Source organism: Rhinatrema bivittatum, chromosome 4, assembly GCF_901001135.1.
Source record: "Rhinatrema bivittatum chromosome 4, aRhiBiv1.1, whole genome shotgun sequence".
In the NCBI taxonomy this organism is placed as follows: Eukaryota; Metazoa; Chordata; class Amphibia; order Gymnophiona; family Rhinatrematidae; genus Rhinatrema; species Rhinatrema bivittatum.
The window spans coordinates 83973928-83998836 of record NC_042618.1 but is presented as its reverse complement, the minus strand read 5'-3'; the positions used below and the strand labels follow the sequence as shown (position 1 = coordinate 83998836).

The following is a 24909-nucleotide window of genomic DNA, read 5'->3' as shown; positions in this document are numbered from 1 at the left end:
GCAGATGGACTCAAAACAAGTGGGTATAGTGGTGCTCGTGCTAGCAGTTGGAGACGGATCTGACGTCAGCACGGGTACATATACCCCCACAGGAAGTGCAGCAATTCAGTAATTTCCGTCTCCAAAGCAGTTTGGAGCTACCCCACGCTCGCTGAACGTTTTTCAGAATTCTAACGACTAAATTCATAAAAGAAGTCTACCTGAAGACGAGCCCCGCAGTCCTGCGGTGATACCATTCGGTCCCTCCCCCAGTTGAGTTTCCCGAGGTGATTTCCGTGGTCCCTCGGAGGTAAGAGCCTCGGTCCGGTGGCCAACTCGCGGCAGGGACCTAGCCCCCGAGTGAGAAGGGCTCAGGCACGGCACAGAGGCAGCCTCGGTCCCAGTGAGGACTTGGCCCCCGAGCGAGACGAGTTCGGGCGCGGCCTAGAGGCAGCGGGTGCACTTCCTCGAGCGCGGCGGTGACGGTAATCACCCTCTCCCCCACAGCCGGAGACTGCCCGGGTCGCAGGCCGGGAAGCGCCAAAGACAAGGTAAGGCGTACATCTTTACTTGCTGGTCTCCGAGGATTAGCGGGGTCTGCCTACGTGGCAGCCCGCCAAGGAGGTCGCCATTTTGCCTGCCTGCTCGCCGACGCCACCTGCCCTGGTTTGTCGCCTCGCTCTAGCGCTCAGGCCAGACTGCGCGCATAGGCGACGGGCGTATATGTTAGGCGCCCGAAAATACTTGGGCGCATATTCGATAGAGGCGTACATTGCTGATAGGCGCACGTTGCTAAGCGCACGCTGATAGGCGCAAGTTGCTAAGCGCACGCTGATAGAAGCACGTTGCTAAGGCACGCTGATAGGTGCCCGTTGCTAAGCGCATGCTGATAGGCGCACGTTCATAGGCGCACGTTCATAGGCGCACGTCCATTGGCGCACGTTGATAAGTGCCCGTTGCTAAGCGCACGCTGATATGCGCACGTTCATAGGAGCACATTCATAGGCGCACGTCGATAGGCGCACGTTCATAGGCGCAAGTCCATTGGCGCACGTTGATAAGCGCCCGTTGTTAGGCGCACATTCATAGGCGCCCGTTGATAAGCGCCCGTTCATAGGCGCATGTCCATAGGCGCACGTTGATAAACACCCGTTGTTAGGCGCACGTTCATAGGCGCCCGTTGATAAGCGCACGCTGATAAGCGCACGTTCCTAGGCGCACGTTGATTGGCGCAAGTGGACAGGCGCACGTGGATAAGCGCATATTAGTAGACGCACAGCTTTCGCGCATATTACAAAGCGCATACTCCAGCTGGGAGGAGATAACAGACGAGATGGAGCGTAAGAGAGCCCATGCGTCCGCAGAGCCGGCACCTCCAGAATCAGGCATAAGAGCTCTAAGCCTCTGCTCAGCATGCATCCTCAGAGCCACACAAAGCGAGGATGCAGACTCCCTATGTGCCCAATGTGAGGAGGCCCTGGGAGTTCCAGGCCAGGACCGGTCCCAGCCCAGCATACTTGCCGGTTCCTCAGGGAACACCCCGGACCTAGCAGGCCGCGGTGAGCAGCCAGGGAACCCGAGAGACCTGGTGCCCCTAAGGCCATATCCTGCTTCGCTCTCCTGGGTGGAATTATTCAAGGGGATTCACGCCTTTGTCAAAATGCAGTCTGATCCCCGAATGGGTCCATATGTACCGGATGACCCAGCCCCTGGACCCTCAAGACCTAGGCACGGCCACTCGCCACCTGGAAGCCCCACTTATGGGGATTCAGATTGCTCTGAGGAAGATGACGAGCCCCCCGAGGAGGGAGAACTTCCCTCAGGGATAGAACCATATCGGACCATGAGACGCTTCTTTCGGAAAGAAGATCTCCCAGGCCTGGTCTCTCAATGCCTGTCACAACTGGCTATCCCGGGCCAGGACACCCCAGGGGAACCTAGAATGAACCCCCTGCTAGAGGGCCTGCGCCAAATGGCTCACCATTTTCCCCTCCTACAAGCAGCACAGCAGCTAATTGATCTGGAATGGAATGCGCCGGAGGCCTCATTCAAAGGGGGTCGGGCCTTGGCTGGCATGTACCCCCTGGACCCGGCGACCAAGGAGCTGCTGGCGTGCCCCAAGGTAGACGCCATAGTTAGCGCAATTGTGAAGCGCACCACCATTCCGGTGGAGGGGGGAACGGCCCTCAAGGATGCACATGACCGGCGCATGGACGCCATTCTGAAACAAGCCTTTGAGGTGGCAGCCATGTCCCTACGAATTGCGACATGCTGCACCGTGGTGACGCGTTCCTGTTTATCACAAGCTAGGAACAACACCCCGGGAGAAAAAATGGAATCAGCTCTCTCGTTCCTCACTGACACAGCCTCCCGACCTAGTCCGTACGGCAGCCAAGGAGTGTCATCCTCAGTGGCAGCCAGGAGACAGCTCTGGCTACGTAATTGGTCGGCCGACTCTTCCTCCAAGACACGCCTCACAAGAATGCCCTTTAAGGGGTCCCTCCTGTTCGGCAGCGATCTCGAGAAACTGGCTAATAGATGGGGCGCCTCTCCATTACCCCGTCTACAGAAGACAGGTCAAGGAGGAGCCAGCGTCCTTTTCCTAGGCCATCCAGAGGTAGAAACTCTCAGCGCTTCAACCCTTACAGGGCTCGCTACCAAGCACCTCGTTCTCAGGCCAGGAACCAGTCCTTTCGGACTAAGCACAACAAGAGGAGAACCGGCTCAGGTTCGGGTCCCGGCCGCACCCCACAATGAGAATCAGCCGACCCATCTGAGGGTAGAAGCCATAGGGGGCAGGCTAACCCTCTTCTACCGCAGGTGGGTCGAGATCACCTCGGACCAGTGGGTCCTCGCCATCATCCGAGAAGGATATTACCTGGACTTTCTTCGGCTCCCGCCGGACAAGTTTGTGGAATCTCCTTGTCCACCCCTCAAGAGGGCGGCACTGGAAGCTACCTTGAGGAGGCTTCTGTCCCTAAACGCCATAATCCCAGTGCCTGCATGGGAGATAAATTCTGGGCATTATTCCATTTATTTCATAGTACCCAAGAAAGAGGGCACTTTCAGGCTCGTCCTGGACCTCAAGTCAGTCAACCGACACCTACGGGTCCCCAGCTTTCGCATGGAAAACTCTGCGGTCAGTCAAAAGTGCAATACAGCCAGGGGAGTTTCTCACATCCCTGGACCTGTCAGAAGCCTATTTGCATATCCCAATCCATCGGGATCACCAGCGCTACTTACGCTTCAAAGTCCTGAGCCAACACTTCCAGTTCCGAGCTTTACCCTTTGGGTTAGCCACCGCGCCGCGGACCTTTACCAAGGTCATAGTAGTAGTGGTGGCGTCACTCAGGAAGGAAGGAATTCTCGTCCATCCCTACCTGGACGATTGGCTGATCAGGGCAAAATCACCGGAGGAGAGCCACCAGGCAACCAACAGAGTTATATCTCTTCTGGAAAGCCTAGGATGGGTAGTCAACACAAACAAGAGTTCCCTACAGCCTTCCCAGTCGCTGGAATACCTAGGAGTCCGATTCGACACTCAGGAAGACAAGGTCAGCCTGACCTCCAAGAGGAGATCAAAACTCCGGAATCGTCTGCAGGCCCTGCTGAGCGCCACCCGGCCCACAGCTTGGGATTACCTACAGGTCCTCAGCCTCATGGCATCCACTCTGGAGGTGGTACCATGGGAGCGGGCTCATATGAGACCATTACAACGCGCCCTCCTATCTCGGTGGAGCCCACGATCACAGAACTATACCATACACCTACCTCTACCAGCCAGAGTGCGGAATCAGCTACGGTGGTGGTTGCAGCCCGGCCACACGAGCCAGGGGTCAAAAATGTCCTCCCCAACTTGGACCCTGCTCACTACAGATGCCAGATTGAACGGATGGGGAGCACACTGCGAAGAACTAACCGCCCAAGGGCGGTGGAACAAAGAAGAGTCAGGGTGGAACATCAACCGACTAGAGGCACGGGCAGTCAGGCTAGCCTGTCTGCGATTTGCCCACAGACTTCGAAACAGGGCGATCAGAGTGATGTCGGACAACGCCACCACGGTGGCATACATCAACCGACAGGGCGGAACCAGAAGCCGACAGGTATCCATAGAAATAACCCCCCTGATGGCTTGGGCGGAGGCGAATCTCCAGGACATCTCCGCCGTCCTCATCGCCGGGAAGGACAACACCACGGCAGACTTCCTCAGCAGAGAAAGCCTAAACCCGGGGGAATGGCAGCTGTCGCCCACAGCCTTTCAGATGATTGTGGATCAGTGGGGGACTCCGGGCATGGACCTACTAGCGGACAGGTCCAACTCTCAAGTACCCAGATACTTCAGTCGCAGACGAGATCCTCTCTCCCACGGGATCAACGCTCTAGTACAGCCATGGCCTCAGGGGATCCTGCTATATGCTTTTCCTCCATGGCCCCTGCTGGGCGCCATTATACACAAGATTCAGCGGCACAGAGGCCTAGTTCTTCTAGTGGCCCCGGACTGGCCAAGAAGACCCTGGTACACAGACATGAGAAGACTACTGGCAGGGAATCCACTACCCCTGCCTCCATACAGGGACCTGCTGCTGCAAGGTCCCATCCTCCACGAGGATCCAGCTCAATTCTCTCTTACGGTCTGGCCATTGAGAGGGCTAGACTGAAGAAAAGGGGATACTTGGGGCCGGTAATAGATACACTCCTCCGAGCATGCAAGTTCTCCACATCACTAACATATATAAGGATCTAGAAAGTATTTGAAGCTTGGTGCGACACTCACAGCACCAATCCACATGCCGCTAAAATCCCTATCATTTTGGATTTCCTGCAAGATGGACTCCAGAAGGGTCTGTCTCTCAATTCCATCAAGGTTCAGGTGGCAGCGCTATCCTGCTATGGTCCCAGGAGTGAAGGCAGCAGCATTGCCACACACCCAGACGTTTCACGTTTCCTGAAAGGAGTCAAACACATTCGCCCGCCACTGAAGTGGCCAGTGCCCCTGTGGAACCTCAACCTAGTTTTGGAATTTCTAGCGGGACCCGCCTTCAGACCCCTTCGAGGCCTGTCCCTCCGTTTGTTAACTTTGAAGATGGTGTTCCTGCTGGCCATATGCTCAGCACGCCGCATCTCAGAGCTACAAGCGCTGTCCTGCCGTGATCAGTTTCTCAGAATCACTCCAGAGGCTATCCATCTTCGCACGGTTCCTTCCTTCTTACCCAAAGTAGTCTCACACTTCCACCTCAACCAAACCATATCCTTGCCAACCACGGAAGGTTTGAAGAAGTCGGAAGAAAGTCGAATACTGCGCCATCTCAACATCGGCAGGCTGCTGTCCAGATACCTGGAAATGTCAGAAGCAGTACGAAAGACAGACCACCTGTTCGTCCTTCACAGCGGGAAGAAGCAAGGGGAAGCGGCCTCACGGGCAACCATCGCCCGCTGGATCAAAGAAGTTATCAAGGCGGCCTACGTAGAAGCGGGAAAACCACCACCTCTACGGGTCAAGGCTCACTCTACCAGAGCGCAGGTGGCCTCCTGGGCAGAAACTAGGATGCTGTCACCGGCAGAGATATGTAAAGCAGCGACGTGGTCCTCCATCCATACATTCTCCAGATTCTACCGTCTGGATGTCCAGGCCAGGGAGGACACAGCATTTGCGAGGGCAATCCTAAACGGACCTCGGGCAGCCTCCCACCCAGTCCGGGAGTAGCTTTTGTACATCCCACTTGTTTTGAGTCCATCTGCATACACTAAGGAAAACGAGATTATCAGGTAAGTAATCTCTACAATAAACTACTCTGCATAATTTTGTGTCATCCACAAATTTGATCACCTCACTCGTCGTACCCCTTTCCAGATCATTTATAAATATATTAAAAAGCACTGGTCCCAGTACAGATCCCTGAGGCACTCCACTGTTTACCCTTTTCCACTGAGAAAATTGTCCATTTAATCCTACTCTCTGTTTCCTGTCTTTTAACCAGTTTGCAATCCACAAAAGGACACCACCTCCTATCCTGTGACTTTTTAGTTTTCTTAGAAGCCTCTCATGCGGGACGTTGTCAAACGCCTTCTGAAAATCTAAATACACTACATCTACCGGTTCATCTTTATCCACATGTTTATTCACCCCATCAAAAAAATGTAGGAGATTTGTGAGGGAAGTCTTCCCTAGGGTAAATCCATTCTGGCTGTGTCCCATCAAACCATGTCTATTTAAATGTTTTGTGATTTTATTCTTTATATCAGTTTCCATGATTTTTCCCAGCACTGAAGTCAGGCTCAGCAGTCTATACTTTCCCAGATCACCCCAGGATCCCTTTTTAAATATAGGGGTTACATTGGCCATCTTCCATTCTTCAGGTACATCGGATGATTTAATGATAGGTTATACATTTTTACTAATAGGTCTGAAATTTCATTTTTTAGTTCTTTCAGAACTCTGGGGTGTATACCATCCGGTCCAGGTGGTTTACTACTCTTCAGTTTGTCAATCAGGCCTACCACATCTTCCAGGTTCACCGTGATTTTGTTCAGTTGATCTGAATCATCACCCATGAAAACCTTCTCCGGAACGGGAATCTCTCCAATATACTCTTCAGTAAACATAGAAACATAGAAATGATGGCAGAAGAAGACCGAATGGCCCATCCAGTCTGCCCAGCAAGCTACGCACTTTATCCTTTTTTTTTTTCTTCTCTTTTTCTCTCTCCCACCTGTTACTATTGGCTTCCAGTACCCTCCAGCCCTAATTCCCCTCCACCCCACCACCAATGTAGAGAGCAGCGTCAGATCTGCATCCAAGTGAACATCCAGCTCAATTAGGGGTAGCAACTGCTGCAACAAGCAGGCCACACCCCTGCCCCATACTCTTACCCACCCCTGTTTTTTGTGGGGGGGGGGGGGGTTTGGAGATGGCAGCCCTCCATCCTTCCGCTCCGTGAAGGTGGAACACCAACCACTGGCATCCCGCTCCGTGAATGCCTCTGTGGCTACTGCCGCTCCATGCAGTGTTTTGCTGCCTCCTCTTTATTCACGTCCTCTAGACTTGATGGATCCACAGTGTTTATCCCAAGCCCCTTTGAAGTCCTTCACAGTTTTAGACTTCACCACTTCCTCCGGAAGGGCATTCCAGGCATCCACCACCCTCTCCGTGAAGAAATACTTCCTGACATTGGTTCTTAGTCTTCCTCCCTGGAGCCTCAGCTCGTGACCTCTGGTTCTGCTGATTTTTTTCTGATGGAAAAGGTTTGTTGTAGTCTTTGGATCATTAAAGTTTTTCAAGTATCTGAAAGTCTGAATCATATCATCCCTGCTCCTCCTTTCCTCCAGGGAGTACATATTTAGATTCTTCAATATCTCCTCGTATGTCATCCGATGAACACCCTCCACCTTCCTGGTCGCCCTTCTATGTACCGTTTCCATCTTGTCTTTGTCTCTTTGTAGATACGGTCTCCAGAACTGAACACAGAACTCCAGGTGAGGCCTCACCAAGAACCTATACAAGGGGATAATCACTTCCCTTTTCTTACTCGATATTCCTCTCTATGCAGCCCAGCATTCTTCTGGCTTTTGCTATCGCCTTGTCGCATTGTTTCGCAGACTTCAGATCATTAGACACTATCACCCCAAGGTCTCTCTCCTGCTCCGTGCACATCAGCCTTTCCGCCCCCCCATCGAATACAGTTCATTCGGATTTCCACTCCCCATATGCATGACTTTGCACTTCTTGGCATTGAATCTCAGCTGCCATATCTTCGACCACTCTTCCAGTTTCCTTAAATCCTGTCTCATTCTCTCCACTCCTTCCGGTGTGTCCACTCTGTTGCAGATCTTAGTGTCATCCGCAAAAAGACAAACCTTACCTTCTATCCCGTCCGCAATGTCGCTCACAAAGATATTGAACAGGACCGTTCCCAACACAGATCCTTGCGGTACACCACTTAAAACCGCTCTCTCTTCAGAGAAAGTTCCATTTACCATCACACATTGTCTTCTGTCCGTCAACCAGTTTGCAATCCAGGTCACCACCTCGGCACTCACTCCTAAGCTTCTCATTTTATTCACCAGTCTTCTGTGCGGAACCATATCATAAGCTTTGCTGAAATCAAAGTAGATGACATCTAGCGCTCTTCCTTGATCCAATTCCTTGGTTACCCAGTCGAAAAAGTCAATCAGATTTGTCTGACAGGATCTTCCCCTGGTGAATCCATGCTGCCTCTGGTCCATCAATTCTTCCGACTGTAGATAGTTCACTATTCTCTCTTTCAACAGTGACTCCATTACTTTTCCCACCACCGAAGTGCGGCTAACCGGTCTGTAGTTTCCAGCCTCCTCTCTGTTCCCACTCTTGTGAAGCGGGACCACCACCGCTCTTCTCCAATCACTCGGCACCACTCCCGTTTCTAGGGATCTATTGAACAGGTCGCACAGCAGTCCCGCCAGCACATCTCTGAGCTCCCTCAGTATCTTTGGATGAATCCCATCAAGCCCCATGGCTTTGTCCACTTTCAGATTCTTTAGCTCTTCCCATACATTTTCTACTGTAAAAGGATTTTCATCTATACCACTTCCCTCCAGTTTCTTGTTGTGTAGAGATGGTCCTTCTCCAGGGTCTTCTTTAGTGAACACAGAGCTGAAGTATTCGTTTAATATTTCTGCCATTTCTTTGTCTCTCTCCACACATTTATCATTTCCACCTTTCAATTTCACTATACCACTTTGGACTTTTCTCTTTTCGCTGATGTATCTGAAAAATGTTTTGTCACCATTTTTTATCTCCTTGGCAATCTTCTCTTCCGCTTGACTTTTTGCCGACTTGATTAATTTCTTTGTCTCCCTCAGTTGAATCAAATATTCTTCTTTGTGCTCCAATTGTTTAAACTTTCCACGATGGCCTTATCTTTCTAAGTGCCCCTTTAAGCCCTTGATCTTTCAACAATCCAACTGACTGCCTTGCAGGCTTTCTGCTTTGGACATATTTTAGAAATTTTTTATTGTGAGTTTTTGCCTCTATGGCCAACTTCTTTTCAAATTCTCTCTTAGCCTGTCTTATCAATGTCTTACATTTAACTTGCCAACGTTTATGCTTTATCCTATTTTCTTCTGAGGGATCTTTCTTCCAATTTTTGAATGAAGATCTTTTGGCTAAAATATCCTCTTTCTCCTCACCTTTTAACCATGCCGGTAATAGTTTTGCCTTCTTTCCACCTTTCTTTTTTTTTTTTTTTTTAATTCTTTATTTATCAAATTTTTTATTTATAATACAAGTATCATACTTACAACTGAAATTACAGATTTATGTGAAAATAAAAAAGGAAATATTATAATATTTCAATCAATTTCCCTAGTACAAATTCTGTATTTTTAACAGGAAAGAAAAAGAGAAGTATATTCAATTAGAGCATTTTTTTTTAAATGAGCTAATATGAAATTATGTAAGTTGGTTCCCCAATTCTTTTTATTTGCCATTCTTTTCAACCCCCAAAAGTGCTCTAAGGTGTTCAGGGTCAGTGTATTGATATCTCTGCCCATTCAGTTTTATTGCGCACTTCAAGGATACCCGAGTATAAATTGACCACCTTTTTCAAGCGCATATTTTCTTAAAGCAAGGAATTTCTTCCTCCTAAGCTGAGTGGTTTTCACGAGATCAGGGTAAATCCATACCTTGTAGCCATAAAATGTTTTTGACATATTTCGAAAGAAATATTTCAGTATTTTATCTCTATCTGATACAAAAGCTAATGTTACCAACATATTGCCCCTTTTCTCTATTACCAACTCATCCTGGGATTTTTCAAGAAAATCTGTCAAGTCTACTGATAGCTCAGCGTTTATTTTCTGAGCTTCGGATTCCATGTTTTGTATTTCAATCTTAGCTTGTTCTTTCTATTTTGTAGAGGTATTAATATAAAAAGCTTTAACTATAGTAGGCATAAGCTGTTTTGGCATTTTTAATATCTGGGTAATATAAGATCTAAATAATTCTAATGAATTCATTTTCCCTATAATAGGGAAATTAATAATCCGCAGATTTAATATACGGGAATAGTTCTCAATATTCTCAATTTTCCTCTTATCTCAGTCTCACTTTTTATCTGTTGTACTTGTATTTTTTCTACCTTCAATAAACGATGCTCCACATCCTTAATTTGCTTTTGCTGAGCTATCAGTAGATCTGAATTACCTTTAACTACTTTATTAGTTTTTTACTGCCTCAGTTAATTTCTTAATAGAGGAGTCCAATTTTGTCAAAACGTTCCATAAGGTTTCTAAAGTTATGGTTGCTGGTCTCACAATTACTTCCTGAGTGATCTTTTCAATTGCTTGATAATTATTCTGAACAGAGGAAGAAATATCTTCTCGCTCAAGAACTTGTTTCAATGTCCCAACTGAAGATAACTTGTCCTTTGATGATACTTCCTCTCCTTCAATATCTCCACTGATTCCTTCCACACTTTCTGAGACACCTTGGGGGGTAACTGGTAAACCATGGGATATCATCCCTTCTTTACCAGGTGGTGTTGGTATATCTGGCGCTCCTGGATTCAACGAGATATCCTCGGCCAATAGGGAGAGATTTTGCTCTAAATCTATCCCTATAGCGGCCCCCTCTACAGGAGTCATCTGGGGAGAATTCAACCACTCTGAAACAGTCCTTTGTCCAAGCTCCACAGTCGGAGTACTAGAGGAAGGCCTAACCTTGGCCTTTCTCTTAGTATGAGGCTTTCCACCTTTCTTAATGCATGGAATACATCTGGTCTGTACTTCCAGGATGTTAGTTTTTAACAATGTCCACGCCTCTTGCACACTTTTTACTTTTGTAGCTGCTCCTTTCAGTTTTTTCCTATTTTCCTCATTTTATCAAAGTTTTACCTTTTGAAAGTTTAGCACGAGAGCCGAGGATTTACAAACTGTCCCCCTTCCAGTCATTAATTCAAATTTGATCATATTATGATCACTATTGCCAAGTGGCTCCACCACCGTTACCTCTCTCACCAAATCCTGTGCTCCATTGAGAATCAGATCTAAAATTTCTCCCTCTCTCGTCGGTTCCTGAACCAATTGCTCCATAAAGCTATCATTTATTCCATAAAGCTATCATTTATTCCATCCAGGAACTTTGTCTCTGTAGCGTGCCCCGATAATACATTTACCCAGTCAATATTGAGGTAATTGAAGTCTCCCATTATTACCGCACTACCAATTTGGTTAGCTTCCCTAATTTCTCTTAGCATTTCACTGTCCATCTCACCTTCTTGATCAGGTGGACGGTAGAATACTCCTATCACTATAGTCTTCCCCGACACACAAGGGATTTCTACCCATAAAGATTCAATTGTGCATTTAGTCTCATGCAGGATGTTTATCCTGTTGGACTCTATGCCATCCCGGACATAAAGCGCCACACCTCCTCCCGAGTGCTCCTCTCTGTCATTGCGATATAATTTGTACCCCGGTATAGCACTGTCCCATTGATTATCCTCCTTCCACCATGTCACTGAGATGCCAATTAAGTCTATGTCATCATTCACTGCTATACATTTTAATTCTCCCATCTTACTTCTTAGACCTCTGGCATTAGCATACAGAGATTTCAAAGTAAGAAGAGCTTAAGGAAAGGCAGAGCTCTACCAGCTTTTCTGAAAATCCAGGGCTGGAAACAAGGCCAATCCCTATGTATGGAACACCCTCCCACCAGACCTACGACAAGACCCTTGCCCAATTTCCTTAAAAAAACCCCCTCAAAACATGGTTATTTAGATTAGCTTTTCCAGAACCGCCAGTTTAAACCAAACTAAGTCACCATACCTTTCTTATGTCATCCAGCAAGTACAGTTCTTATGGCATCCAGCAAGTAGTATATACAGTACTTAAGTTTTTAAGCAAGGCTCTCATCAACCTTTCTTGATCAATATCACACATCTCCTCAAGTCCTGCTCTATGTTACTGCATCTCACTTAGCAAGTCCTATGTATTTCGTTTTGTTTTTTTTCTGCATCTGCTTATCTCTGGCCCAATCTAGCCCCAACTGCTCAATGCTATCCATTGTTTAATGCTATATTATGTTTAATTTAATTTAATGTAATGCTACCTAATGTTCTGTATTCCTAATGTTTTATTCAAAGTTTATTCAATGTTTCATGTTCTATGTAATGCTCTCATGTGAGGTTATTGTTTCACTGTAAACCGGTTTGATTTGTATCCCATACAAGATCGGTATATAAAAATTATAAATAAATAAATAAATAAATAAATAAATAAATGTATAGCTATCATGCCCAGTGAATATAACAGCAGATAAATGCCCCAAGATCCATCACTCTGATCACGTTCTCTCTCCTAGTTCTGCTTTCTCATTGCCTGACCCCGAGTGTTTCAGTTTTTCTCCCCTGGCAGGTTGTTTCGTGAATCCAGTAAGGAGAAATATTTCCTAATGCTACCTTCCGAGCCTCTTCTCAGGATCTTTTATTCTAGAACTTGTATTCCCAAACATTTACAGTGGAGGGACCCCTCAGTCTGTGCCCCCACTCAGCCTCTTCCCCTTCACCCAGCATCTCCTATCAGTCTCTCCCAGAGTATCTCTCTCTCTCACCAGCCTCTTTCTCCCCAGCTTCTCCTCTCCAGTCTCTCACCTCCAGCCCTCCCCCAGCAGTTTCTTTCTTCCACTGGCCTCCCTCTCTTCAGCCCCTTCCCAACTCCCAAATCTCTCTCTCTTATTCAGCCTCTCCTCTCAACTTGATGCAGATACACAGCTCTCCTCCTCTGCCAATTCATTCTGTCCCTGAGTCCTGTGCTCTTGCTGCCTCTCCCTTCCACCCATGATGTCCTGTCCTGGCCGATGTAAGCTGCTAATTCCTCAAGCAGCAGAACCTCCAGCACACAGGATTTGTCTTTCCTGTGGACCAGGGTCCTGCACATCCTTTCTCCCTCTTCTCTAGGATGTACAGATGTAGATCATTAAAGTCTCATTTCACAGGTCTTATGGTTCATAAGAAGATAGGAAGTGCCATCCTGGGTCAGAGCAAGGGTCCATCAAGCCCAGCATCCTCTGACTGGCCAATTTGGATCTCCAGAAAGTACCTGGCAGGATCCCAAAAAGTAAATCTATTTCTTGTTGTCCACTTCCAGGTCTCCCTGGCTAATAATGTGCATGGATATTTCTTCCAGGAGCTTGTCCAGACCTCTTTTAAACCCTGCAGTGCCGCCTCCTTGACCACTTCCTCTGGCAGCAGATTCATCACGTGCACTGAGTGATAAAGCACTTTCTATGACCTATTTAGAATCTGCTGGTTGATAGTTTCATGAATTTCCCCTAGTTTATTTGAAATGTTACTTACGCAGACGATATCCAAATCATCATCCCCATCAAAGACACATACTCTAAAACTCTTGACTACTGGGAATCATGCCACCAGAAAATCAAACAACTACTAAACAACTTACACCTCATATTAAACTCTTCCAAGACATAAATTCTACTCATCTCTCCCGAAAACAATATCTCCAACACTACTCTTCCCACCAACCTACCTACCACACAAGTTAGAGACTTAGGAGTGTTAATAGACAACCGGCTAAACTTCAAGGCACATATCAACAAAACAACCAAAGACTGCTTCTATAAACTCCAGGTTCTGAAGAGGATAAGACCTCTCTTCCATGCTCAAGACTTCAGAACGATCATCCAAGCAGTCATTTTTGCAAAATTAGACTACTGCAATTCCCTATTGCTAGGTCTGCCCTCATCCTATTCCAAACCACTACAGATGGTTCAAAATTCAGCAGCCCGATTACTAACAGGCGCAAGAAAAAGAGACCACATATCACCCATTCTGAAAGAGTTACATTGGCTACCCGTCCACTTCCGTATCATGTATAAAGCCATATGTATCATCTTCAAAACTATTCATCAACGCATCTTCCTCGATCTACAAATCCCCCTCCAAGTACACAATTCGACAAGACCTACCAGAAATGTTTACCGAGGCGCCCTCAAAGTTCCCCCTGCGAAAATGACCAAACACATCACTCTAAGAGATCGTGCCACCTCCACTGCTGGCCCTTCTCTGTGGAATTCCATTCCTACAGATCTCAGACTGGAACCCTGCCTCTTAACTTTTAGGAAAAGACTTAAGACTTGGTTATTCAAGCAAGCTTTCCCAGACACAATCTAATGTCACAAGTCACGGACTCAAACCAAGGACTTCAAAATATTCAGCCATTAATCATGCCATCTATACATAGCATTTAATTTATTTATATACCGTTTAATCGTTTATTCTTTCCTATCTCTTCCTTCTTATCCAAGTTCTGCTACCCTTGTTATTTGTAACTGCTCCTTCGATCACCACAGTTCTAGTTGATGTATTTAATGCACTCCCGCTTCATGTAAACCAGCAAGATATGTGCTCATGATTGCCGGTATATAAAAACCTTAAATAAATAAATAAATAAATAAATAAATAAATAACCGTTCTTTATTTACCTGCTCCATCCCAGTCATAACTTTATAAATGTCTCTCATGTCTCCTCTCAGCGTCTCTTTTCCAGGCTGAAGAGTCCTCGCCTGTGTAGCCTCGCATCATAGGGGAGCTGTCCATCCCCTTTCTCATTTCTTTTGCCCTTCATTCTACCTTCTTGAGTTATGCTATGGCTTATTTCCGATGAGCAACCAGAACTGCACACAATACTCAAGGTACAGTTGCACCATGAAGCAATACAAAGGCAATATAATATTCTCTGCTTTATTCTCCATTCCTTACTGAATAATTCCTAACGTTATATTTACCTTGTGACCACCACCACACACCGATCGGAGGATTTCAACATATTTTTCACAATATCCTTTTCCTGGGTGGTCACCCCCAATATGGAACCCAGAACATAAGAACATAAGAAATTGCCATGCTGGGTCAGACCAAGGGTCCATCAAGCCCAGCATCCTGTTTCCAACAGTGGCCAATCCAGGCCACAAGAACCTGGCAAGTACCCAAACACTAAGAAGATCCCATGCTACTGATGCAATTAATAGCAGTGGTTATTCCCTAAGTATAATTGATTAATAGCCATTAATGGACTTCTCCTCCAAGAACTTATCCAAACCTTTTTTGAACCCAGCTACACTAACTGCACTAACCACATCCTCTGGCAACACATTCCAGAGCTTTATTGTGCGTTGAGTGAAAAAGAATTTTCTCCGATTAGTCTTAAATGTGCTACTTGCTAACTTCATGGAATGCCCCCTAGTCCTTCTATTATTCGAAAGTGTAAATAACCGAGTCACATCTACTCGTTCAAGACCTCTCATGATCTTAAAGACCTCTATCATATCTCCCCTCAGCCGTCTCTTCTCCAAGCTGAACAGCCCTAACCTCTTCAGCCTTTCCTCATAGGGGAGCTGTTCCATCCCCTTTATCATTTTGGTTGCCCTTCTCTGTACCTTCTCCATCGCAACTATATCTTTTTTGAGATGCGGCGACCAGAATTGTACACGGTATTCAAGGTGTGGTCTCACCATGGAGCGATACAGAGGCATTATGACATTTTCCGTTCTATTAACCATTCCCTTCCTAATAATTCCTAACATTCTGTTTGCTTTTTTGACTGCTGCAGCACACTGAGCTGACGATTTTAAAGTATTATCCACTATGACGCCTAGATCTCTTTCCTGGGTGGTAGCTCCTAATATGGAACCTAATATCGTGTAACTACAGCAAGGGTTATTTTTCCCTATATGCAACACCTTGCACTTGTCCACATTAAATTTCATCTGCCATTTGGATGCCCAATCTTCCAGTCTTGCAAGCTCCTCCTGTAATGTATCACAGTCTGCTTGTGATTTAACTACTCTAAATAATTTTGTATCATCTGCAAATTTGATAACCTCACTCGTCGTATTCCTTTCCAGATCATTTATATATATACTGAAAAGCACCAGTCCAAGTTCAGATCCCTGAGGCACTCCACTGTTTACCCTTTTCCACTGAGAAAATTGACCATTTAATCCTACTCTCTGTTTCCTGTCTTTTAACCAGTTTGTAATCCACGAAAGGACATCGCCACCTATCCCATGACTTTTTAGTTTACGTAGAAGCCTCTCATGAGGGACTTTGTCAAACGCCTTCTGAAAATCCAAATACACTACATCTACCGGTTCACCTTTATCCACATGTTTATTAACCCCTTCAAAAAAATGAAGCAGATTTGTTAGGCAAGACTTCCCTTGGGTAAATCCATGTTGACTATGTTCCATTAAATCATGTCTTTCTGTATGCTTTACAATTTTGATCTTGAGAATAGTTTCCACTATTTTTCCCGGCACTGAAGTCAGGCTCACTGGTCTATAGTTACCTGGATCGCCCCTGGAGCCTTTTTTAAATATTGGGGTTACATTGGCCACCCTCCAGTCTTCAGGTACAATGGATGATTTTAATGATAGGTTATAAATTTTAACTAATAGATCAGAAATTTCATTTTTGAGTTCCTTCAGAACCCTAGGATGCATACCATCCGGTCCAGGTGATTTGCTACTCTTTAGTTTGTCAATCTGGCCTACTACATCTTCCAGGTTCACAGTGATTTCGTTCAGTTCGTCTGACTCATCACCCCTGAAAACCATCTCCGGAACTGGTATCTCCCCAACATCCTCATTTGTAAACATGGAGGCAAAGAATTCATTTAGTCTTTCTGCAATGGCCTTATCTTCCCTAAGAGCCCCTTTAATCCCTCTGTCATCTAATGGTCCAACCGACTTCCTCACAGGTTTCTTGCTTTGGATATATTTTAAAAAGTTTTTATTATGAGTTTTTGCCTCTATGGCCAATTTCATTTCAAATTCTCTCTTTGCCTGTCTTATCAATGTTTTACACTTAGCTTGACAATGCTTATGTTTTATCCTATTTTCTTCAGATGGATCCTTCTTCCAGTTTTTGAAGGTTTTTTTGGCTAAAATAGCCTCTTTCACCTCACCTTTTAACCATGACGGTAATCGTTTTTCCTTCCTTCCAAGAATATTCCTTCCTTCCAAGAATATTACCCCTCCTCAAACCTTCTGACTTCTAGTAGTAGCAGTAATGTTCTCACCTTTGGTGTCCAGCAGAATATTTCTAGGGTTCAGATCGTAGCAGATCACACCCTGCTGGTGAAGTCCCTCCAAGGCCAAAACAATTTCTGCTGCCCACTGCTGGATCTGCTCCTCTGGAAGACCCCAAGCCCCTTGTGCCTTCTTTTTAGGATCCACTGGAGACATTAAATCGCAATCATCCTCTTTATTGTGCCGGCCAGTTGGTTGTGCATCCTGGCCGTGCACAGAGGCCATTTTTTTGGCATCACCAAGGAGCTGCACAGCTGGACTATCTTCATCTTGGCATTCTGTGATCTTCCCCGCCACACAATCTCCCCCTGCTTTCATCAGATGGGAGGGTCCCGCATGCCTAATATCTGCCTGTCTCGTACTGGGACCAGGGGCAGGAGTCGAGGGTACGGCATGCGCCAGTGAGGGTATGTGGCAGTATCCCACCGTTCTGCCACTGGTTTCCTCTGGGTCCAGTGGAGTTTGGGTTAATGTATGTGGCAGCTTCCCAGTGATATTGTCCAGGATCTCTCTGCCCCCAGGCATTGTGTTTGGAGCAGACGGGATCCCATACCCACCGCCTTCTTCCAATGAGAATACTCCTCTTACTAAGCTTTCACTGGGCAGAGGAGGAACACCTGGGTTCAGGTTACTGAAACTTCTGCCGTCAGTTTGGAAGCTGTTGGACTTCAGATGATTGCTCTCGTTGGTTGCATGGCCATGCTCTTCAGCATATTTGCTTTGGCTCAGAAGAACAGACGTGGTGGAAGAGGAAGAGACGGTCCCCTGAGCCTGCTTGACATCTGTCATAGCATCCATGGATGCAGTGTGAAAGTTATAAGGATCTTCACAGCCGGGTACCCCACAGCTAAGAGTGGAGAGGTGCGGTGAGAATTCCTGAGAAGGTTGGCTTGAATGGTTCCTGCAGCTTCCTGACTGGGTGTGCTTCTTAGACGTTAGCTGGGAAAGACTGTGGCTTTGAATGCCTACGGAGCCACAACGCCCCCTGCAGTCACTCGGCGTACATCGCAGGCCCAGCAGAGGTGTGCTAGAGCTGTTCTTCCTGGAGCATTCTGGGTATTTCTTCCCCCTTTCCCCACTGCTGGAAATCCGCTTCTGAAGCTGGGTCCAGAGTTTGTCTCCTGAATAGAAGGACATGAGAGGAGGGAAAGAAGAATGAGAAAAGAGAGATTATGAGATTTTAATTTGCTAACAATATGTCAGGAAATGGCTACAAAGTCAAGCACAACTCAGCACCCTCTGTACTAATTCTATCTCAATGCACTGCTAAGGATATTAGAGGATATGAGAATCTCCTGGGGAAGGGAAGGGCAGGGCTGGTGCTGTCCCCTCCCCTCCTCTGGCTTGAGCCCAGCTCCTTCCAGCAGCTTAAACTTTAAAACTGTCGCCCACCAACTCCGGGTCTTCACCCCCTCCCCAGAACCCATGGCCATGCAAGAGTATCGGGTGCCCTAGGCAAACCTTATAAGAACATAAGAACATGCCATACTGGGTCAGACCAAGGGTCCATCAAGCCCAGCATCCTGTTTCCAACAGAGGCCAAAACCAGGCCATAAGAACCTGGCAAGTACCCATGCACTCCACCCTCTCCATGAATTACACATTTATAATAACAGATTTTACATGAAAAAGAATATTCAAAGTAAAAAGGCATCACAACATGTTCATTATTATATTTCCATGCACTGCTATAGCGCCACCCAGAAAACCCTACAAAAAAAGACCCTTAGAACCCCTATGGCATTAGCACTACTGTAACACGTGTTGGGTGAGGGCTTGATCCTCAGAAAGCCATGAGTAAATTACAATTAAAATATAATAAAGCTCCCACACCAAAACAGCACTAACTGCCAGCACTTAAACAGTAAGAACCCTATCAATGAGAAGGCAGCACTGCAAATATTACACTGGGCCCTAAAACACCAATACACCTCCTATTAAGAAAACAGAACAAACCAAGCTGCTATGGATCCCTAAATGCTAGCAGAATGCCTCTCCTTCATCACACATGCGGAACACAGGCAGACCCTCACCAAATACAGAAAAAAGAAACCATAAACCAGAAATAGAAACATGCAGGCAAAAACGAAATTGGAAACCACAAGTCAGACTCTGTATGCAGTGCAACAATGGAAAAACAGAAACATCACCAGTCCTCAGCCATTAAACAATAAAATCAAGAAATATAATAAATACATAAATCATAATAGCATAAACATAATAATACTAAGAATTTTTTAAATCAGCTGATGAATGGAAGATCCAATAATTAAAAACTCATAAAATTTGTTATAAATTGCCCAAATACCAATAAAACAGTAGACCCATCAAATAATATCCAAAAATTAAAAATAATAAATAACTAAATAAATAAGGATGGAGGCTGAAAGACACGGGAAGATTCGTTTCCTCTCAGCTATCAGACTGGGGTAAGGAGGAGCCCTGCCAGCCCCGGTAGAATTAACTTTTTCGGCATTTCCTGGATTTTGTCATCATCGAGGGGAGGGACCGGCTGGAGCTTCAAAGCTGGCTCCCCTGTGGCGCGCAGCCGACGCCGGCGCGCTGCCTAAGCCAGGCGCGCGACTTTGTTGGATAATTTTACTGAGGGAAGTACCATCTAAATGTGAGTAATATTCTTATTGAAATTAGTGTAATTCCTAAGACTTCAGCCCCCATGCAGGAGGATAGTAGCAATTTATAATCAGAGTGAAGTGGAAGAACTGTGTCAGCAATTTTCTTCAGCTGATAAATGCCCTACACTAAGAGAAAGGCAAAAATAAGGGAGATGGTTTCTTCTTCTCCCTTGTTAGAGCCTGCTCAATCGCGGATACCAGCTTTTTTCACCTCATCATCTAGAATAATACCAGGAGAAGTAGCCGCTGAGGGTGCTGATATGGAGCGGATACCAGACCCCAAGGCTGAAACATCGTTGAGTCCTGGGGCAGCAAGAATTCCCCCTCCAGCTCAACTTATATCCCCAGACTTTCTTAAAATAGGAATAATACCAGAGGGGAAAGGAGAGGGAAGCCCTACTGCAGAGGGGAAGATGGATAAAGGAGTAGTTAAAGGACCAGCCTTACCCTTAGATGCACCATCAGAAATCACGATGGACTCACTATGGACTGCAATAAAATCACTAGAAGGTGCCAGTATTAATTTAACAAAATTAACTGTAGATGCAAATCAATGTTTTAACAATATAGAAGCTGTTATTGATAAAAATAAAGGAAAGATTGATCAAATGGGGATTAAAGTGGATAAGCTAGAAAGCTGGCAGCAAAAATTTGCTAAAGCAGAGATTCTATATGAAAAGAAATTTGAAGGAATTGAGAATTCATTAAAATATTTAAATTTAAGAATACTTAATTTTCCAAGACATGATCTGATCTCATCTTATGATATGTTTAAAGAATATCTTGTACATATTTTGAAAATGCCAGAACAAACACTGCCAGTTGTATCCAAGATTTATTATGTGTTGCCTAAAGATAAATTACCTCATAATTATCATTCTGTTGAAGAACAGTTACATTTATCTCAATTGGTGGAGTCCTCTGTTGAGACTACAATAACGGTCAGATCTACATTACATGTAACATTTACTTTTGCATGGTTTTCAGGCTTTATATGAGGAATCGTCTTGCTTTGTTCCATGGTGATAAAATCCGAGATTATCCTGATTTTTGTAGAGTGACACAAGACAGAAGAAGAAAATTTCTTGATATGAGAGAAGTAGAATCTAAGGGTGGCAAAATGTTGTTAAAATTTCTGTGCAAATGTGAAATTGTTTATAAAGATCAAAAATATGTCTTTTTTGAATTGTCACAACTTAGAGTTTTCCTTGATTCCCATCCCCAAGAGTCTACAGTGTTGGGGCTTGATGCAAGTGGAGATATCTAGATGTCACTCTTTTCAATTGTATAAGGAGGAGTGAGAACTTCTCTTTGTTTCCTTAACCCGCTCTTTTTTCTTTAATACTTATCCTTCTGCATATTGCCTTGAGTTTTCAGTTGTATTTTATTTTTCCTACGTTTCTCATTTTGAATAAATGATAATGATTGACAATTAGGACAACTGAATGTTGTAAACAAATAGTCGTATTTGTAATTGAATAATGCATAAAAAAAAATTAAATAGATAAATAAATAGATAAATAAGGATAAGGATTCATGCTCTCCACACCTGGGAACTTTTAATTTCCAGTCACCCTGGGTGGGAAAGGGATGTACAAACCTTCTCTTCCCTCTCTCATAGATACAGATATATATCTATACATATACTCACACATATACACATACATTCTCTCTTCTGCACACGCTCCCTCTCACACACACATACACTCACACAAATACACACACATGCACACTCCATTTTCACACACCTGCTCAGACACTCATATACATTCACACATTCCTTTTTACATACATATACACACACACAAGCCTTCTCTCACACCTACATGCTCAGACACACACATATGCTCTCACACATGCTGCCTCTCACACATAAATGCTCAGACACACACAAACACCCTCTCTCTCAACACACACATGCTCAGACACAGACACAAAGAGAAGTGGCAGGCCTAGACTCCCACCCATTCAGAGAAAATACTATGCTTGGATACCACAACCTTTCCTGATAGAAACCACAGAATTTATTGCTCAAAAGAATTATTTAGATCTCTTACTCCATCATCCCTAGAACTTGGTCTCTTCCCCAGTCTCAATGCTCCCTTTCATACACACATGCTCAGACACACACAAACACACTCCCTCTCACACACACACACACATGCTCCCTGTCACATACACACATACTCAGACACACACACACAAACACACTCCCTCTCACACACACACATATGCTCCCTGTCACATACACATATACTCAAACACACACACACACACACACGCACACACCCACGCTCCCTCTCACATACACATATACTCAGATATACACACACACTCACACACAAACACACTCCCTCTCACACACACACACATGCTCCCTCTCACATACACATATACTCAGACACACACACACTCAGACACACACACACACACATGCTCCCTCTCACATACACATATACTCAGACACACACACTCCCTCTCACACACACACACATGCTCCCTGTCACATACACATATACTCAGACACAAACAAACACATGCTCAGACACACACAAACACACTCCCTCTCACACACACACACATGCAACCTCTCATCCACAAATGCTCCCTGTCACATACACATATACTCAGACACACAGACACACACAAACACACTCCCTCTCACACACACACACATGCTCCCTGTCACATACACATATACTCAGACACACACACACACACAAACACATGCTCCCTCTGACATACACATATACTCAGACACACACACGCTCCCTGTCATATACACATATACTCAGACACACACACACAGCACATGCTCCCTGTCACATGCACATATACTCACACACACACACACATGCTCCCTGTCACATACACATATACTCAGACACACACACGCTCCCTGTCACATACACATATACTCAGACACACACACACAGCACATGCTCCCTGTCACATGCACATATACTCAGACACACACACACTCCCTCTCACATACACATATACTCAGACACACACACGCTCCCTGTCACATACACATATACTCAGACACACACACACAGCACATGCTCCCTGTCACATGCACATATACTCAGACACACACACACACACACACATGCTCCCTGTCACATACACATATACTCAGACACACACACACATGCTCCCTGTCACAAACACATATACTCAGACACACACACACATGCTCAGACACACTCAAACACACTCCCTCTCACACACACACACACATGCTCCCTGTCACATAAGAACATAAGAACATAAGAAAATGCCATACTGGGTCAGACCAAGGGTCCATCAAGCCCAGCATCCTGTTTCCAACAGTGGCCAATCCAGGCCATAAGAACCTGGCAAGTACCCAAAAACTAAGTCTATTCCATGTAACCATTGCTAATGTTAGTGGCTATTCTCTAAGTGAACTTAATAGCAGGTAATGGACTTCTCCTCCAAGAACTTATCCAATCCTTTTTTAAACACAGCTACACTAACTGCACTAACCACATCCTCTGGCAACAAATTCCAGAGTTTAATTGTGCGTTGAGTAAAAAAGAACTTTCTCCGATTAGTTTTAAATGTGCCCCATGCTAACTTCATGGAGGGCCCCCTAGTCTTTCTACTATCCGAAAGAGTAAATAACAGATTCACATCTTCCCGTTCTAGACCTCTCATGATTTTAAACACCTCTATCATATCCCCCCCCTCAGCCGTCTCTTCTCCAAGCTGAAAAGTCCTAACCTCTTTAGTCTTTCCTCATAGGGGAGTTGTTCCATTCCCCTTATCATTTTGGTAGCCCTTCTCTGTACCTTCTCCATCGCAATTATATACATACACACATACTCAGACACACACACCTCATGCTCCCTGTCACATACACACATACTCAGACACCCACACCCAAAAACACAAGCTCAGACACACATACAGATTCTTTCTTGCTTATACACACAAATATCGGTTCTCTCTGTCAAACACAGCAAGGACTCTCCTGGCAACCACAGCCCTCCTCTTCTTCAGTTCCTTTTTTTCTTCTGGCAGGTTGTGACCGCTGGGCAGCCCTGCAGCTCCTTCCTCTCAGCGGCAGGGTGGGTTGGGAACTGTTGGGTGGCCCCGCAGTATTCCCATCTTCTTCGTGCTGCCTGGCAGGTTTGGGAGCAGCAGCTTGGTAGTGACCTCTTCATGATCTTAAGCTCCCAGTGGTGGTGGTGACAGCAGCTTGGGGCTGACCGGCCTTGCGGAGGGGAGAGGCAGCTGAGGCTGCAGATTTCTAACTCCAGAAACCTCAAGTCCTCTGTGTCTCATCTCAGATGCCTGCACAGCATCCCCAGCCCTAGCTGAAACCAGGAGTGAAGACTCAATTCAGAGCCTCAACCGTGGACGTTCCTCTTGGCAGTGCAGTGCGCAGTCCCGGGTCAGGATGGTTACTCTTCATTCTTCTCAGTCCTGAATATCATTGCAGGCACTTGCATTACCCAGATATCCCCACCCCATTTACAGGGCCCATCAGCAGTCACTGCACTACAGAATCATTTCTTTCTTTAATGAGATGCACGTAATAGGGGGGTCCAATGGCTGCTACTGTGGTCCAGTTTAAAAAGAGGTTAGACGCCAAAGAAATGTCCAAGTGCAACTTTATTAAAATGGAGAACAATGGTTTTTATATGTGCCCGACTCAGGCCAGAGTTTCGCCCCACACCGGGGCTGGAATAAATAAATATAAGTCGTGTAAACAAAACAGGACATACATAATTACAAAATAAATAAAAATAATTAAAAACATAAAAATGTGTGTAGAGAGGTAAGACATACAGATAGCGAATTTAAAGCGAGCACGTCAGGTAAGGCAAATGATCTACGAATGTGGTCTGTATTGGGAATGACGGTATATAAAAGGCCTTAAATAAATACATAATTTGGGAACTTTACTCTGGAAAAGGTTTGCTTTCACCCGTCCTGGGGCCTCTATTTAAATCTCAGGGCCAGGAATCTATGTTAAGCGACACAACGCGGCCATTAAACGGGACGATACAGTAAAGTCCGCAGGAGTGCGCGCGATTCAGTATTCAAATTAGGGTCCCTAGCGCCTCTTTTCGGACAGGAGCGGCGGCTGTTGGCGGGTTTGACAGCCGACGCTCAATTTTGCCGGTGTCCGGTTTCCGAGCCCGCAGGCCGACTTCAAATTTATTTTTTTGTTATCTT

General features: G+C 45.5%; 1 protein-coding gene across 1 annotated transcript in view; it reads right to left on the bottom strand.

The window, feature by feature from the left end:
- Nucleotides 1-24909, bottom strand: part of RPS6KL1 (ribosomal protein S6 kinase like 1) — a 152991-nt gene that overhangs the window by 51712 nt on the left and 76370 nt on the right. The window contains exon 8 of the mRNA XM_029598423.1: nt 17059-18189. Coding sequence (XP_029454283.1) covers nt 17059-18189 — 1131 coding nt within the window. The remainder of the gene's footprint in view (nt 1-17058; nt 18190-24909) is intronic.